Source organism: Dermacentor silvarum, chromosome 1 (assembly GCF_013339745.2).
Source record: "Dermacentor silvarum isolate Dsil-2018 chromosome 1, BIME_Dsil_1.4, whole genome shotgun sequence".
NCBI lineage: Eukaryota > Metazoa > Arthropoda > Arachnida > Ixodida > Ixodidae > Dermacentor > Dermacentor silvarum.
In genome coordinates, this window is record NC_051154.1 from 131,128,250 (window position 1) to 131,147,802 (window position 19,553).

The 19,553-nt window shown below is 41.7% G+C and overlaps 1 protein-coding gene across 2 annotated transcripts in view; it reads left to right on the forward strand.

The window, feature by feature from the left end:
- LOC119436037 (solute carrier family 35 member C2-like) overlaps nt 1–19,553 on the forward strand; it is a 51,628-nt gene that overhangs the window by 3,182 nt on the left and 28,893 nt on the right. For both annotated transcript variants that reach the window (XM_037702774.2, XM_037702773.2), the window contains exons 2-6: nt 3,015–3,229; nt 10,165–10,237; nt 11,808–11,976; nt 15,407–15,490; nt 18,185–18,360. In XM_037702774.2, coding sequence (XP_037558702.1) covers nt 3,015–3,229; nt 10,165–10,237; nt 11,808–11,976; nt 15,407–15,490; nt 18,185–18,360 — 717 coding nt within the window. The remainder of the gene's footprint in view (nt 1–3,014; nt 3,230–10,164; nt 10,238–11,807; nt 11,977–15,406; nt 15,491–18,184; nt 18,361–19,553) is intronic.

Below are 19,553 nucleotides of genomic sequence, written 5' to 3' on the forward strand. Positions count from 1 at the left end.
CGTCAGATTTTCCAAATGATGTGAAACATGGCAAATGAATATTAACTTCCGTAAGACTATCATTATGTCCTTCTCTAATAAAGCTTGCCCATTCTTTTTCAGCTACGAATTTAATGATAATCCCATTCAACGCATTTCTTAACATAAATATCTTGGTCTTTCACCACTAACCTGTCCTGGTCAAAGCACATTGATTCCATTACAACTAAAGCTCTACAAAAACTCGGTTATTTACGTCGTACACTGTCTAATTCTCCGCGCGACACTAAATTACTGTTATATAAAGCTATTGTCCTCCCTATACTTGAGTATGGTAGTATCATTTGTAATCCCTACAAGCAGTACGAAATAGACAGAGTTGAGGCCATCCGAAGGAAGGCCATTAGATTTATATACCGTCGTTATGACCACCAGTTTTCACCATTGTCAGCCATGTCCTCGCTCAACCTAACATCTCTCGCGACACTTTAATTCTTTAAAATTTTTACATGGCATTATTCATTCGTCCTGTCGCCTCTCTAGTAATGAATATATCCCCTTTACTAAATTCTCTTCTAGTAGGAGACATCACGCACTTAACATTACACCCTTTTTTCCGCGCACTAATACTTTTAAATATAGCGTTTTTCCTCAAACAATTGAAACTTGCACTATACACCCTGATGATAAAAATTAAGTTGACAGAAACAGTAAACTGTTGGTAAATTTTGTTTTTCATTCCAAAAGAAATAGGTAGTTAAAGGGTATAAGGCCAAGTATTATATTTCGGGCTTCTATAGTCTCACAGCAGTAACTTGTTTAAGTGTACTCCTATAAGATCAGATGAGATTATGGGGTTCCACGTGTTGAAACTGCACAGTGGGCTCTGAGAGATGCTATAGCAGAGGGCTCTTGGTTAATTTTGACCACAAGGGCTTTTTAAACATGCACACAAAACATGGTGAATGAGCATTTTTTCATTCCTCCGCTGCGGAATGTGGCCGGGAATCGAATCAGTGACTTAGCCACTGCAGCGGGCATTGCTAGTGAATCTGATGCTGCTCACTCCAATCCCTCTCTGAGTTCAATGCCGCCAACCTGCTTTCTCCACCTCTGGCGAGCCACAGCTTGTGCCTTTTCTTTCTTTTCCTTTGCTTCACATCATGGCCTCAGCTTTGCTTCCTTGTCCACTGTACTTGTCTACAGATTGCTTCTACATCGCAGTGCCCACTGCAACAGTGGATTCGCAAGAGCTTGATTCTCTTGACACTTGATTTTTTGCCAACATCCTGATAGGACAGTTCATTGAAGCATCAATCTCCAGAATGACGGACGCCTCAAAGACACTCAAGGCAGTCTCATGCGCTACACATTGTCACAACATTGTCAGCTTTCGAACTGGCTGAAGTGCTTCCCCCCCCCCCCTTTATTTTTTTAAGATAAATTATTTGTTTTATTTATTAATTACAGCACATTATTACCATGACAACGTGGTGATGATGATGCTTTCGTGTTAAACCGGTCGCTTTCAACAGCATTTTGAGACATGAGTGTAGCACATGTTGCTGGCTTTCAGCGATAAAATTTCATCCAAGACAACATTCGAGAGATCCCACCATCCCATATCTGTGCAAGCCTCTGTTGGAGTGCATCCAGTAATCAATGCAGGTTGACTGCTGAAATTTTGCAGACCAGTGTTTGAAATGCAAAGACATCTTGACGGTGTTCACTTACTTTATTTCAGAGAAAAAGCAGATGAGGTACCATCACCATGACAAAACTACTAAATTCAGTGGAGAGCAACATGTTGATAGTTAGCGTGAAATGTTTAAAGTCCTACTGCAAGGTCTGCAACCATTGTAACAAAACGTTTCCTTAGTTCTTTTTTAACGCAGTCTAGACACATGAAAAATACAAGAAATTATATATCTTCTTTCTCAATTTGCTGAACTTTAGGCACATATTGCTTAAGTTACTGTAGACTGTTGAGTTCTAGGTCATGTAATTCGGGCAGCATTTCGTTGTCATCTATAAAAAAAGAAAAACGCTGATTTCTTGCATATGTTTGAAAAATTATAAAAGCGCAATTGTCGCATGAACCTTCCATCCTTGAAACTTCTATTTATTTAAAGCATTCAATGAAACAAGATTACTTCACATTAGTAGCAGGAATTACCAAAAGTTGTAATTTTTATGGCTGTAGAATATAAACAAGGGAAAAAATATGAATACTGGAAAACAAATACAAATGCTCCGGGACAGCCAAGCTTAACTGACATTCAGCTATTTTCCTACTGTGTGGATGTATGCAGAGAGATTTTTTTCTGTAGGATGAATACAGAGTTTTGCTTTCGAGGGCCTTTGTATGTTATTCATTTCACTGATTCATGGGAATCTAAATCATGTTTCCTTCTTTGACATTGCAAATTTTGAAGAAGGACTGCTTGAACTTAGGCAACTTTAGGTAATTAGTGAAATTAGTATTGATGATTTTCTTGCTGCTAATGTCTGCCTATCCCTGTAGCCTATCTGTGAAAATGGCTCGGGCCTAGATATGACAGTTTTCTTTTTAAATAAGTGTCATACACAAGAAAGAACATCTGGTATGCATTCAATACAGAGTAGATGGTTTCATTATACAATATGTAGGTGCCTTAATTTAATGTTGAAGGCTCTTTTTGTTTCTTTGTTCATATAGGCTGGGTGATAAATTACACTAGTTTCTGGAACGAACTTCTAGGCTGCACTTCACTCTTATTTTGCATGGATATTATATTGAATCATACAAGCTGTTAGCTACTGCTGTTGTGATTGCAGCTGCTGATAGAAAATGTACTGCGCTTATTGGAATAGATTTTGCTGGCTGCTCTTCAAGAACTTCTAATGTTGTACTACTACTGCCTCTTATCTATTCTTTCTGTCGCACTAACAGGGTGTGTGTTTAGCTATACTCTGTTCAGTTATGATTGAGGAGTCATGGCCTCATTTCCTGTAAGCACCTTTTGTAATTCACTTTCCCTTGCTGTGCTCTGCAGGAGTTCCGGTTCCCCCTGACTGTGGTCATCTGCCACCTGGTGGTGAAGTTTGTGCTGTCGGGGTTGTTGCGGTTGGCATACCAGGTTTTCACTGGGCAGCCACGCATTCTGCTCAGCTGGGTAGTCTATGTCAAGCAGCTGGCCATCACAGGAGTGGCCAGTGCACTGGACATTGGCTTCTCTAACTGGAGCTTCGAATTTATTACTGTGTCACTGTAAGTGTACATGCATATCATAGCTGGGTGTTACTCACGTCACTACGGTTGTTGATGTTGGTTGCTTTCTGAATCAGGCTTGGATACTTGGTTTTGTCAGTTGATTGATTCTTGTTGATTCTCATTTTTATAGATAACTTCGTTCTTTTGCCTGCAACTTCTCTCATGCACTCTTTGTCTTGATCACTTGTATAAATGTTTCTAGAACATTAAACCACTAGTGAAATAATGAGAGGTTGGGAAATGAATCACAAGAATGAACAATTCTGTGTCTGGCAGAAGAAAATGTGGCATCATTCAAGGAAGGTAAACCAGTGCAATGCATGTTGCAGAATACAATGACTTATTCATAAAATATGATAGTGGTCCTTGCAACAAAAGTCTAGGCCCACTTATTTTATGAGTACCCACTGCTGTGGCTTAATGTATGGCATTCTGCAGCTGAGCACAAAGTCATGACTAGGGAGCTGATGCTTAGGCACTAAAGCTGTCATTTAAGGCATATATACAGGTAGGCATTAAATGCAGTCATTTAGGCATGTATAGGCACAAATAAGTACTTCCGATGTGCGTCCGAGGATAATTTAATATTTTCCGAGGGACCCAACCCACTGAACCCCTGTTTTGTGAAATTCACTTTATTTTCTTGATAAAATGGAATGAGGCAAGTTGCCTAGGTTGTAAGATTTATCTGAAATTTAGTGTGAATAAACACCACTAGAAAAGTTCTGAAAGCAGTGACAAACAAGCAACTTAATTCTCAAGATTTTCGGGTTTCGTGTTGCACCTTTTGTCTCCGAATAGTGGTTTGTATGCAGAAAAGGAATGCTCTATATTCACTGAAGTTAGGGGCACATATTTGTACTTGGAACATTCAGTGATCCAACACCCTCTGAAATTCCAGAATGTTTGCCGACGAGAATCCTTGGCAGTTCTTTCAGTCCCAAAAACCCGGGATTTTTGTCCAAGCAAGATTGAAGTTTCTAACTATTATCCAGCAAGAGGTCCATAGGCAAGAGGTTTTATAACCTTATCAGCAAGAGGTCCATTTGGGATGGTGTCAAACTTTGCCTGAACATCCCAAGTGAGCCCTACATTCTGGGTCAGAGTTGCGCCCAAGCATTCTAGTTTCTCGATTATGTCGGCTAAAAACACGAAGTGGGTGCACATATACGCTAAGTCACCTTCAAGTGTATCGTTGCGCAGAGCAGTTCGAGCCCTTCTCTTAGCGATGCTCTCGTCTGCTACAAAGCTGTTAATAACAGCCTTTATGCCGCAAAGTGTTTGTGGTAGTAATCTGATGTCTTCAGCCAAGTTTCCCAGCAGGTTATAGCATTATAAACAAAATGAAGGTAGGACAAAACATGTAAAAAGGCATATTTAGGCCCTGAAAATATCATATAGGCACCAACATCAAAATAGGCATTTATAAGCACAATAAAAGTGCCACTAAAATATTTCTAAGCCCATAGGTCATGCTTATATGTTAAGTAGGCACGATAAGGATGTAAGAAAAAAACTAGGCATATCGCCTAAAGTTCTGGTCTCTATGACAGTGGCCAGTTATAATAGGGGGCCTGATATAGGTTCATGTTAAAGAACACCAGTTGGTCGAAATTAAACCAGAGCCCTGCAATTCAGTGTTCCTCATGGCCTACACTGGAGTGGGTTGAACTTAAACCTCATCAATTATTATTTTCATGAGTAACATACAGGCACTATTTAGATTATGCGAATTCATGTAATGCCAGGCTTTTGATTCTACTTTGGGGCTGCACTCTACACAAACCTTTAGCAGTTCATAAAAGCGCCATTCATTGTGAAGCACACTTGAAGCTGAGCTTTTAAAACACTAAATTTCTTGCACTTCATATGAGCAACTATACCAGTTTTGCACTTGCATGTTTAGGGAAAATAAGTTAAATTCTACATTATTAGTTGCTCTGTTTGAGACATTCTAGCACATTTGTTCTAAAATAATGGCTTCCTTCTGAGATGGCCTAGCTCACTTAAATTGTCTACCTGCTGTGGTGGCTCAGTGGCTAATATGTTGCGCTACTAAGCACGAAGTCATGGGTTTGATCATCCTGGCCATAGCAGCCACATTCCGATGAGGACGGAGTGTAAAATGCGCGTGAACCATCCTTTGGGTGCAAGTTAAAGAACCCCAGCTGGTCTAGTCAGAGAACAGTCACCACCCGCCACAGTGGCTTAGTGGCTATGGTATTGCGCTGCTAAGCACGACGTCGTGGGATCAAATCCTGGCTACGACAGAATTTTGATGTGGGCAAAATGCAAAAACACTTGTGTATTGCATTAAAGATCCCCTGGGGGTCAAAATTAATCCGGAGTCCCCCACTACGGCATGCCTCATAATCAAATTGTGGTTTTCGCACATAAAACCCCAGAATTCAATTCAAGAGAACAGTCACCACCTTCAGTCAGCCAACACAAATATGGTGACAATGGTTGTATGCATAAGCCTGTTTAGAGTAAGAATGATCAATGCTACCAGGTATCTAGAAAATCATAAGCAAGACTGCACTGTTATAAAGGCATTTGCAGTTGGAAAAAAAAAAAAAAAGACGCAAACAAAAAAGGAAATAGTTAATTTTATCACTGAGCATCCAAAATAGACATTTCTGGCCGCTATAAAATTGGTGCTAAACTGTTTATTAGCCGTCACTTCATACTTGTATGCATAAAAGGTATGGCCAAGATGTATAAAGAAGTACACACCTGCCTAGAATCATGTCTATAGTAATTAATAATAATGATGATACAATTAAAATAACCCAGAAACAGAAAAATGCCTTACTGGTTAAAAAGCCTGGTTATTGTGATCATTTTATGAGAAATGAATTATATGTACAGTCAACCAAAAAAGCTTACGGACCATGGTATCTCAGAAAACATCCAATTTCTTAGCAGCCTCACCAACGCAGCCTAGTATTCGCATTTACAGCTTTTACCAGAATATCTGAGCAACATTGTGATGTTCGGTTTTACTGAGTACTATTGCACGCTGCTTGGAAATTGGACGTTTTCTGAGATCCCATGGTCCGTAAACTTTTTGGGTTGACGGTACATAACTGAGACACTGTATGGTGGGTTTTATCTTCATTGACCAAGGAGGTTTATGACAGTTGCATCTAATTGTAGTGCTATGATCGGTGTTGTGAAGTCTTCATGAAGCTTTGTTGCTAAAACTTGTCACATTCTTTTTAAATTTGTGCATGTTACAGCAGGGCAATTGATCAGTGAACTTTCAAATTACCTAGTGTTTTAATTATGAATATATCTTTTCATTTGAGTGAATCTGTTTAATATAGCTGTACTCAATGAGCTATGCATGCGTATCTAAAATTCTGCTTGCAGTTGTCAGCAGATAGTTCCCCTGTTCAAGTAAACCTGGCCCTGTGTCATCAGGGATTTTCTGATGTTAGTCGACATCAGTGGTTTGCATTTGCGTTTCCACACAATGATGGTCTAGTGGCAGAGCATTCACCTCATATGCAGGAGTTATCACAACTGTAAACCCACTGGTTTTTCTAATAGGTATAAATTACCCTCAGTGTTGTCATCGGCTGCTTGGTAAGATTTGCATCTTGAAAGTGAGCCTTGTAGAAAATTTCCTGTGTTGCTTTCTGCTCATCTTTTTTACAACCAACCCGCCACAGTGGCTTCGGGGATGTGGCGTTGCACTGCTAAGCACGAGGTGGCTGGCTCAATTCCTGGCCATGGTAGCAACATTCCTATGGGGGCGGAATGGAAAAATGCTCATGTACCATGCACTGGGTGCACGGTAACGAGCACCAGGTGATCAAAATCCAGAGCCCCCCACTATGGCGTGCATCATAATCATATCATGGTTTTGGCTACAGTGTACTTGAAGAGTTGTAGTGCGCTCACAACGCGGCAGAGCTTGACGCACTTCGTGTCGCCGCCGACAGGCGGCGCGGTTCGCAGCGTCACCTGAAACTTTCCTACGCGTCGCGGTAAAACAGCTATGGCGTGTTGCTGTTTTCGCCCTATAAAAGTAAAATGCACGACGTGCAGTGCACGAAAGTTCTTTTGGTGCACCTTCGCAGTGTGCAGTGAAATAAATTACTATCGTTGCGGCTGATCTACAGAGGGTTGGCGATGTTTTGAGCCGGAGGCACGGATGAACTAGCCTTGCTATTCATGCTGTTCTGTTAAAGCTTGATACGGCCGCTGTAGTCACGGTAGCAAGAGGCACTCGAGTTTTTTCTGCAGCTGATCGATAAAATGGTCAGTGTGGTTTCCCCACAACCACCGTGCATCTGCATTCCCAGCACCACCGCGCCGAATTTAACCACCACTTCGTTTTTTTTTTTTGTTTTTTTTTTTTCCCACAGGTAAGGCGTGCAGCGCCTTAGACATTTTCACGTTGCTCCATCTATTCACGAAATTAAATATTTAGGTATCAAGCCCGTTTCACATGGTGCAAATTTTCAGTGCGTTTTTCGCAGCTGCGATTTCCACAGATGCGAAATTCGCAATCCCGTTTCACATGGATCTACGGCAGCTGCGTTTTTCACATACTCGTTAAGCATTCTGACTGGCGATAACGTATGAGCGAGCGGCCTCCTATTGGTCGTCTGTTTCCACCGCTACAGTGGCTACCAACGCATCTGCGTTTTTCGTAGAGAAGTTCAGCACGCCGAACATCGAAAAAACGCACGCACGAAGGGTCCGGCGGCCTATTTGCCGCAGCTGCGAATTCGCACGTGCAAATTCGCAGACAAAATGGCACCATGTGAAACGGGCTTCATTGCTGCACAATTTAAGCTGGTTAGCTGGTTATTTATGTATTACATCTTTCGTAACGTTAATGCGACATGAAATCGAAAGGATGAAAATACCAGGTTACATTTATGCAATAACAATGTTTATTTACAACGAAATAAAGAATGATCCCGGAAGCGCCGGGAGCAGCCGGTGAAAACTCCGAATAGCTACTATCTAGTGCGCTTCGGATTTTCTTCACGAGTGCTTCGTCCCTTTCACACCTTTTCCTTTTGTTCCTGGGCTTCGGTGTCGTCTTCGTCAGGTACTGTGGTAAATTCGGAAGAATCGTGGAAACAGCATTTTCTGATAGCAGTGACAATTGTCACGAGGAATGCACACCTCTTTGCACTCTATAAGGTGCACAAGTTCCTAATTATGAATCGCGGTTCGAAGTGTAACTCACAGACCCGCAAGATTCCTCCAGTGTCTTATCTGCACGGTTGAGGTTCCTCTCCCATTCCTTTTGCCGTTCTTCATCACGTGGAACGCTGAGCAAAGATGCCTTTGGTGCATCTTTCACACGACTGTAGCCAGTTCTGCACTTGGGTGCAATGCAGTATTTTCGACGGCGGCTAGCCATTCTCACTCACTCAGAGTGCACATTGAGTAAAGCGTCAAGCACAGAGGATACTGCTGAAAACGCCGACGGGACTTGCAGTCGAGAGCCGACAACGTCGATATTAAGTGGTTATTTTTCAGAAAGGAAAGGTTGGCGCTATCTTCTGCAGCCCTTGAGGGAGAACGGTCAACGTCGCGATCCAACAGAACGTACTCCATACAAAGCGAGGGAAGTTTTCAGGAGAAACTGGCGGCAGCGCCTCTGGCAGGCACCGGAGCAGTCGACGCTGAGTGCGCCGCGGCGACGCGGCGCAGGGATACGGCAGTGAGCACACTGCCCCTATTCTAGTACACTGTAGTTTTGGCGCATGAAACCCGAGTATTTTTCTTTTCCTTTACAACCCCAGAGGGCCTTGTAGTAGAGCCTCTGCCACGAACGTTGGAGGCAGGCTAGAGCTGCTGCTAGAAATCTACCAGCAAAATTGAATACAAGCATGCCCCCAAGCCAGCTGCTCAGCTATTACGGGATCTGTACAACGAGATGTAACATGGAAATTTGCTGATATGTCCTTTGTTTTAGAGTGCAGCTCTTAGGTGTCTGTTTCTGCGGCGAGCGGTGTAACCGAGTGAACGAGCACAGCGAAAGATGAAAGCAAATGCGAATCACAGTGGGGGCTGAAAGCGGAGAGGAGGGTGCAGCGGAACCATGAGGTGGAAAGTGAACGAGGGTATGGCAAAAGCGTGAAAAGAAAAGCGTAGTGCGCAGACGATGGCTACGATATGGCGCCAGAGTAGTACGCGTCGTCTGGTAAACTTGTTGGCAGCAGCTGCTGTGAATCTCACCCAAGCGTCACCCACGCACTTGCTCTTGTGATCTCCAGATTCGCGAGGCAGTCGTGCCACACTTCGTTCTGTTTGCAATGTGCTGCACAAGACAGATTGTCTGCCCCAGCCAATATCTAAGCAAATTAACAAAATAAAGTTGTTTCCTCCTCCTCCCAGCCAATATATCGCAAAATGAGAACACGTATACAGCTGCACTCAAATTTCGCATTAGATAGTATCGTAATCGCTGTAGAATTTTTCTTATCTGGCTTATCACTGGAATGGTGTTTAGTATAAAGGCAATAGCTAGGGATATGCAGCTAATTCATATTTCAAACAGCCTATTTCGCAGAATTGTCCAATTGTAAAGTTTGTTCTCTGTTAGGTGTTTATTGTGAAAATAAATATAATAAATTAATTCAGGTAATTAATTGATTAAAGGCTGGCAGATAATTTAGGATTTAATGATGCTCAGCCTAGCATGTGTGATACATCTGCACACTGTATATGCTAGGAGCAAGGCATATGTACGTAGCTTCAAGTCACTGTCACGGTACGAATTAATGTCACAGCTCATGTGCTAGTGTTGCTTCTAATTGCATTCTAATTCTGCCTGTTACCTCTAGCATAAGCAGTCTTGTTTGCTCGTCTTGTTCACTTGTTACATAATGGTGTTCTGCCGCAAGATAACTACACAGTCATGCAGCATGTTGCTGACTTGATGTCAATAATTTTTGCAGGTACACAATGACAAAATCTACCTGCATTATATTTATCTTAGGCTTCTCCCTGGTTTTTGGACTTGAGCGTAGGGTAAGTGTGTCCTTGTTTTTGTTTTGAGCTTTTTTATTTTTATCAACAATAGTCTAGACAAGAGAAATTAGAGAACCTTTGTCAATGAAGAATGACTTTTTGGAATGAGAAGCTAAATGCATTGAGTGGATACATTTGAATGCCAAATGAAAAGCTAAAAAGATGTTGTGGGCAGCATCTTTAACAGCACTCTACTACTGCTAGATACCAGAATTTTGGACGCTAACGACAAACCCACTATATGGACACACGAGTGAACAATATTGTAACTGCATAACCACATGTTGGGTGTTTGTTATGCCAGCTGCTCTTAGAAAAAATCACCAGTTTTCTTAGGACAGTGTAGTGTAGATAACTGCGCACTTTTAAAAATTGGCATTAGGGACATCAGACAGTAGTAAGTGTATGATTATTATTAATTATATTAACTAATTATATACGCATTGTACACCAACTTTGCATTTAGTTCATTTGGGGTACGTATCGTAATTGAAAAAATGAGGTTGGTCAGTGTACTAGGCATGTCCACCTAATAGGGTTCCGTGAGAAAGCTGAATAGACAAAGTTAATCACACTTGCAGTGCATGCGCATGAGTTTTGCTATGATGCCTTTTGTCATTGCTGCTTTGCCGCTCTGGTCAGGTTCAAGGCAATATTGAGCAGGGAGGTCAGGCACTTTGTGTTTTTTTTTATTTATTATTTCTGATAGTATTTTTTCAAAAGTATTATTTCAAAGGTATTATTACGAAAGTATTTTTCGAAAGAGTTATTTCAACAGTATTCTAATGCACTTACTATGGATCACTTCTGAAGATTGATTTCTTTGTGTTGCGAGGAACAAATAAGCAAAAGGAGACACCTTCGAGTCTGTAGTACAACAGATTAATGATAGGAAAAATTGTCATACATCCGACTGTAGCATGAAGCTACAAAGGAAACCCATACGGGTTTCTCAAACGGAAAAGCTTTGCAATTGAAGAAAAATTCATCCTGGTCTGGGGAATTATTCCTCAAAGCTTTCCTTTCTGAGGAACTCGTATGGGTTCCCTCTGTAGCTTCATGCTCAGGTGGATGACAATTTCCCCTGTCATGAACCTGTCTTATACTTACTTTTTTATGACATGATTTACCAATAAACAAAAAAAGAGGCTCACTGCACCCAATGGTAGCTGCCATTCACTACATTAAGAACTATCAGTATCTTTTGCAGCTGTGGTAGCATTTTGAAATCGAAGTGAGACGAGTCATTTCTTTAGGCATAGGTATGCAGCCAGGTAAAAACCATTTCAGCTGCAACTGCATGTTGCACATCATCTCATTTCCAGTCGGCATGCCTAGGATGTGAGAAAACATTCTTTTTTGCTGTACCTGTGGTCTGTAAGCCTTTGTCTCGGAGTTTGCATGTGTTCAGCCAAATTCTTTAAAATGCCATGAGCCTGTAGCTGGGCCTCCCTCATAGCACTCAAACTATGGTTTCAAATTCACTTTAGAAATTGTCGTACCTTGTTTTGACTATAGCGCATTGAATACTGAATACTGAACGAGTGCCTTGGTTCTCTCTTTCTTGCAGCGATGTTCCCTTGTGTTCATTGTACTTCTGATAGCACTCGGACTTTTCATGTTCACCTACCAGTCAACACAGTTCAACACGGAAGGCTTCTTGCTTGTTCTTAGTGCCTCATTTCTTGCTGGGCTCCGTTGGACCCTTGCTCAACTTGTGATGCAACGCAAAGAAGTCGGTGAGTTGATAAAGGTTTTTGTATCAGCATGGATAATCTGCTTAATAGTATGTGTGTGTCTACAACGTGCCTCATGAGATGGGTTACCAAGAATCCTGCACCTTGAAGGCTGCATGATAGTGACCAGCTCACTGATACTGATTTATGTTTCAATGACAGATAGTACATTGGTAAGTGATTTCAACCATTATAAAGCCCTTGTGGGGAGGATAATTACTTTAACTGAACAATATAATTATCAGAATATACTGCAGAGGGTGGCACCATATAAAGGGTTAGATAAGGTGAGCTAGACTCTTTTTAAATAATAATGCAATCTAAAAAAAAATTCTGGGATTTTAGCCTCTTCACTTCTGACCGCTCGGCGTGCTTGGTGTTCCACGTAAGATAATTGCTCTAAAATTTGCTACAGACATCGTACTTACAAAATGTCTGATTTATTTTGTTACGAAAAGGCTTCCGCGTCAAATGCGGTAAAAACATAGGAAGTGAGCATAATAAAGGTTTCAAACGAGCAGGAACGCGGAGTGCACTTTTGCGTATTTTTGCACTCAGTCTTGGGCTTTTGAACTTTGCCCTCGAAAACCAAGCACAGCATCGAATGGTTCTGCTTTACAGTTTTTGGTGGTATATGTGGAAAAAAAAATAAGCCCAATCTGAAGCCTGTATGTTTTTTTTTCGAGCCTGGTACTCTGGTTGCAACGGCTACAAGAACAGAGTGGAGTCTGACAAGCAGGAATCTTTCCATTGTTTTACCAAGAACTCCTGCTGAAAGTGTAGACAATCATGTCCATCTAGTGTCCGAAACCCAAAACAACTAGAAAATAACCCGCAATGTGCTGCCATGTATGAAAAATAGCCAGAAGCAGTCATTCATTGAGCGGCCGACGAATCGCCGGCTGTGGAAGCAAATGGGTCAAGTGCCACAACCATGATGAGGCATGCTGTAGTGGGTAACTCTGCATTGATTTTGGCCACCTGGGTTTCTGTACCATGCACCCAGTGCTTAATACACAACCATTTTTTCATTTTGCCCCCATCGGAATGTGACCGCCGCAACGGGGGCAAACTCATGACCTTGTGCTCTGCAGCACAACTCCCTAGCCACTGAACTATCGCAGTGGGCACTACTAGTGCATTCTATGGCATATCAGTTCTGCTGAATTCCACAAAGTGGAGGAAGTTTCATGAAAGTGTAAATAGTCGCCCACCCAAGAGTAACACGAACTTACAAAGCAAACCCATATGAGTTCCTCAAAAAAAAAAAAAAAAAACGTCGCCATTGAAAAATTTGTCGTGGTCCGGGGACAGAACTTGGGACTAATGCTTTTTTTGAGTAGTTGCTCTACCATCTGAACTAACCAGGATGCTAGGAGATCACGTAGTGAGGTTGAATTAATCAACAGCACGAAGAACTCAATGCTACTCTTAGGTGGATGAAAATTTTCCCTTAGTACAATCTATGCAGTTAAACTAGTGCAGTGTTCTTCGCAGTCATGCTACGCAACTTGGAGTTTATATTAACGTTTCATATAATTAGTTATCTGCTAAATGAATTGGAAGCCTTCCTGTATGAAAATTGACAGTCCAGCCAGCTGCACGACAGCATCGACAAAATGCAAGCGCTAAAAACAGCAGTGGCTCATGGGGCACCCATTGTGGTTCACACTGCACTGCATGAAAATAAACCAACAGAGATTCCCCGAGTAGCTGCGAGCGAAATGGGACCGAGCCCAGCATTAAATCCCCCATCCTTACAGTCGGTCAGGAAATGTGTATGGGAGGCGCCATTCTAGGATGTTTGTGACGGTGCAAGTTCCCCTGACAGGGGCTTGTCCCAGAGTGGCTGCCAGGCCCATCTCCGCCATTGCGCGCCCGGGATGGAGCCTCGTGTGAGTTGGGTGTCGTGAGAGTGTAGCCCGAAGTGGGTGTAAACTCCATCTAAGGCTAAATACAACTGAGAGCCCGATAATTTCTCTTGCAGGAAATGCAGTGTAGTCCTGGTTGCCATGGAAAAATGTTGCAATGTTGTTAGCCCAGAATGTTTCAATGTCACTGTAATAACCAGTGTCATCACTGTAGCATGTAGCTATTCACTATTTATTATGTGTCGCCACTGAAAGCTGTTCAGATCAAGTTTTCTATATAAAGCATGCAAAAGTGGTTAATGCAGTGTGGTGGCTAGCTTGTGCACCCTAACCACACTTCTCTGAAGGGTGCTTCTGAACATGCTTCGATCTGTGTCTTAGATAGTGTCCCATCAGTGAAATAGCATCAATAATGGTAGCCACCACTGCATTCCTAGCGTCTTTTCCAGCACAATGTTGCAAGATAAAACAACTTGTGTTGTTTTGCAATCAAATAAGTGGCCTAAGGGGCACACCTGTCATGTACTGACACCAACATGCAGAACCCCTTTGATTCACTGGGGCACTGACCCAGTTACAGAGTCAGGTTTGTTCATTTCTTCAGCATTTGAGTGCACTGTTGTCATGATACACAAATGAGCTGTTGCATAATATTTTTTTTTTTTTTTAATTTGGGGGTTTTCTTTCACCAGAGGAACAAATAACCACCTGAAGGTTCACATGGCGCACGGTCAGATTCACATTTTTCACTGGTGCTTCACAACTTTCTCAAACAAGCAGAGCCATGAGAACAATATTTAGAGTATTAGAAAATATTAGAATATTTTAGAAACCTTACCTAATTAACCAATTTCATTAAGTGCAAAAATATGCTCGGTTGCGCTAGTACATTGCAGACAGCATGTGTATAGTATTGAGTGCAGCATAACGGAAACTTACACTTAGCACATTCAAGGAAAAGTTTAGCAGCACCTTTCAAATTTCTTCATTACTATTTCCTCGTTACTAAATACCTCATTACTAGTATTTCTCTTTATTGGTGTTGTAATCGTCGTCATCGTCATTGTTGTTTTGCCCTATTCACTTGGTATTCTGCAATCCTTTGAAATAATACTAATACAGTTTTGTATGTATTTTTTACATTTGCTTTTACACTTACTTATAGCATACTCCTTCTTGTTTTTTATTGCTGATTTTTATTTTTATTGTCTGTACTGAACAGGCCTGATGTTTAACTTACTGCCATGTTAATGTTGCCATTAGTGTTTGATCTAATATTGAAGTTAACTGAAAGAAAATTCCCTCAAGTGTTATCTGCGAGACATCCTCTTATATTATCTAAGGTCAGTTGATAAAAAAGTTACCTTGTTTTATCTAGGTACCTTATTATTATCCCCTCTACAAAAATATACTAGGACTATCTGATGTCTTTGTTCATTGCTTAGCTTGTCAGCCTTTTAAATTTAATATTGGAAGTGAATGTGTCCAATAGAAAGGCACAATATTAGATTTCTGAGTATTAAAGGTTGACCTCATGGTTTTTGTTTGCTCTGAAAATGCAGGTTTAGGTAATCCAATTGACATGATCTTCCATGTCCAGCCATGGATGATTCTTGGCCTTCTTCCACTGGCCATAGCATTTGAAGGTGAGTGCATTTATCCTGATCAAAGGGCAGATGTGGGAAAACGCTACAAAGTGGATTAAAGAATGTGAATTTTTTAATTACCATTTTGGTCTTGTCTGCAGTTTCCACTTTCCATTTTACTTTTACACGTTAAAAAATTGAACCAGAATTTGACCTAGAGAACAGTGAAAATTACATCTAATGCAGTGACAGTGCCTTGAAAAACTGCAAATTAGTCATGAAAGTAGAGAATCTTGCATGGTATTAGAGGTGTCTACTGTAAAGTTTCTATTCTAAGCAGAAAAATGGCAAAAGCAGCACATGGTAAAACCTGCAAACAATTTTTGACTAGCTGATCAGAACTTACCTAATAGCTAGAACATAGCTGAATCAGTTAGGAAGTTTAAAAATTTAGCCGGGCCCCACGTTTTTGTGGGAATCATTATTAAGCGAAAATTTCTTTGTTGTTTGTACAAATGTTAAAACAAATTTGATAATGCAATTATGGAAATTTCTGCAGTCTGCTAGTTGATTAGACATAACACTGTTGCGCAAAATAGCGAAGAGAGAGGACTAAGCAAGAAAACAAAATACAACACCTGAGCACAAACTATTAACTGTTTAATTTTCAGAAAACGAAGCATGCATATATAGCCTACTCACATGCGCAGAGATGCACTTCCCAGTCTACCTGCGCCCTCTATTTTCAGTGATTAAGCTAATCTCTTTTTTGCTGAGTGATATGGACGGCGCGCTGTCACATAAGCCATTTGGGGCCATCTTGATATTGTAGGTTTCAACGACTTCTCTTTTTATTTGGTTTCTACACTTGAGTAGAATCACCATCCTGTGGAAGGTAGGCTTGCGCATGAAGCGCAATGTGGGGCGAGGTTCCCCGGTGCTTGTATCAGACTGCAGTTGTATCGGTGTTCGCGCAGTCGATCATTTATACACCTGCATGTCTGGCCCACATAATCAGCCCCACATGTCAAAGCTATCTTGTAGACTACGTCCGTTGCGCAGCCAACAAATCTTGTGGCATTGCTTGTAGTGCATGCATTTGGGGTGTTCCTTTCGCTGGTCATTCCATTTACTTTTGCACACATTTCCTTTAGCTTTCGTGGGGCTGTGAGGACCACTCATACGCCACTCCCACCGACAACTCACACCTACCTTTTTCAGTCGGTGTGATACTGTGTGCATATAAGACATAGTTATGAAAGGCTTGCCCCTTGCATCTTCCTTGGGACCTTTCTGCAGTCTGATACAAGCACCGGGGCACCTCACCACACATTGCACTTCATGCACAAGTGCAAGCCTATCTTCCACAGGACGGTGATTCTGCTCAAGTGTTGAAACCAAAGAAAAAGAGAAGTAGTTGAAGCCTACAACATCAATATGTCTCCACATGGCTCATGTGTCAGTGCACCGTGCATATCACACAGCAAGAAAGAGATAAGCTTAATCACTGAGAATAGAGGGTGCAGGTAGACTGGGAAGTGCATCTCAGCGCATGTGAATGGGTCATACATATGTACGCTTCGTTTTCTGAAAAATAAAACAGTTGATAGTTTGCGCTCAGGTGTCGTGTCTTGTTTTCTCGCTTAGTCCTGTCCCTTCCTCATTTTGGGCAATAGTGTTAATTTTATAATGCAACACTAATGACAAAAATATTTGTACAATATGAGGCAAATGGAATGTAATTTTATGCACGTCTCTGTAACCGACTTCATCATTTCTCTGTAGCTCCTCGCTCCTGTGGTCCCATTTTTGTTCCATTTACTTCTTTTTTCCACACTCAGCTGCTTTTGATGCTGGCTTCTTAGCTATTACCTCTTGTTCTGCTTGTCTATTCAGGCACATGCCCAATCTTGGGCATTGGCCAAGAATGGGCACATACCCAGTGGTGCAAGTTGTTGCCTGCTTGGCAAGACAGTACCCGTAAAATGGGGGGAGGAGGCAAAGAAAGCTTTGCTTTAAAACAAATAATTCCTGATGGTGTTTTTGAGCTGCATAACAAAATCTCTACTTTTGCTATTGTAGAGCTAAGCAAAATTTTGCATCTTGTTTTCTTGTATGTCTTCATCTTTGCTGCACTGATGTTTCATGTGTGATAACCTGATAATGTCACCGCTTAGTTGAATCATCGCGCTTGCTCATTTTGGTGTTATTCAAATTACCATACGGTGTATTTAAACGGCTCATCAGAGTGCTTCTCTATTCACTCTTTTTGGTTGCAAAATCAAATAATGTTGCACTTGTTTCAAATGTCTTCCGAGCATCTGTAAATGTCACGAGTGCATTTTTACCAAATTGCAGAGTGGGCTGACTCTACACATTTTGTACGCTCTTTTGCATACCGAAAGTTATTTTATCTCTCAGCGAGTTTTTACTGGTAGCCTTCAATGGTGTGCAGAATGTGTGTGCTTATGGGATCTGTCTCAAATGTTTGTGAAAAATTTAACATTTCTAACAGAGGCGGGTCTGAAGTACAAACATTTGATCTAAGTTTCTGCTAACAACAGTTACAGTCACAGGACAATTCTGGTTTCTGATTGCACTGTACAAAGTATTCAGGAGCAAAATCTGCTGTTGTGCGGTATTCATTGCAGAAAATTACCATGTTAAAAATTGGGCACAAAAAAAAGCAGAGAAATACTAGGAAATCTGGTTTTCCAGTGCACATGGGCAAACCATTTTTGGTCTCGTTCACAGGAATTCCAATTGCGACTTCAGAGAAGGTGTTCCGCTTTCGTGATGCTGAAGTCGTGCTGCGCACGTGCAAGTACGTCCTGGCAGGCTCCTTGCTCGCTTTTTTGATGGAGCTGAGCGAGTATCTGCTGCTCACATACACTTCCAGCCTGACACTCTCCATTGCTGGCATTATAAAAGTGAGTGGTGAAGGAAGTTTTAAAGAAGGGTTGCTGTTTCTGTTTTGTCTTAGCAAATATAAATTTTACTTTTTGTATGGCCATATGGTATTAGAATAGCTTCAGTAACATAAAGACATAACTCAAATTACTAGTTACGGGCTGCATTGGTAGAGGAATAATGTACAATGAGGCAATGCAGAACAATCGAAAAAACTTCACCGATGTTGACAAATGTAAGCATTGTATGCTTTTTAAAATATGCACAGAAGAAGAAGAAAAAGCATTTTACACTGCTTTTGCCAAATAGGGTGAAATAAGATGCGCAGTGGTGTATTAAAACTGGTGACACTGTCTTGCACTACCTACAGTAAGTAAAGGTCTTAGAAGGCTCATATTGTCATGTACAAAAGACTTATGTGCGCGTGTCTGGTGCGGCGGACGATCAGTGACCATCAAAGAAGAAAAAGAATGGCGGGATTTGGCGCGTGCTCGCCTGACACGGCACCTCGGCCAACAGCGAATCACGAAGACACACGATTGCTGGAAGAGGGAGCAGAAGAAGAAGAGAAGGAAGGCGGCGTTCGAAGAGAAGGCCGGTGTGCGGAGTGGTCGAGGCAAGGTTGTCGGGCTCTGGGTCCGAACCTCAAGACCTCAAGAGCACCCGTCGGAGAAGTGAGGCTGTCTGACTGTGGGTCCGAGTCTTAAAGACTTCAGGAGCGCTGGGCGGAGAAGCGAAGCTGTCGGGCTGCGGGCCCGAGTTTCATAACTTCAGCGACGATCCGGCCTCTGTTCTACCTCCAGCCTTTGGTGTCCGTGGGTCCTGCAGTGACATGGTGCTGAAGGCAAGCCCTACCTACTTTCCTCCTGTGACTTCTTGGCCGAGCTGCGGACGATCGTCAAGACGCAAGTAGTGTCTCATCGTCTTATACTCACGCGACCGACGCACTGCATCTGACGCCGTCGCAACGCCGCCCCGTACAGCGCTGCACCGACGCTACCAAGTAATTGTGACCGGTCACGAACTTTAATTACTGTTATATATATAATTATTTATTGTGAGAGAACATTTAAAAGATGCATGAACTTTTATATTAATCTTAGTACCTTGGTTAGTTAGTTTGTGTGTGACAGTTTATGTTAATTATATGTTCATGTCTTGTTAACAATCGGCTTCGTTGTTTCTTTTCCCCACTGCGAATTAGTCTCAGTGG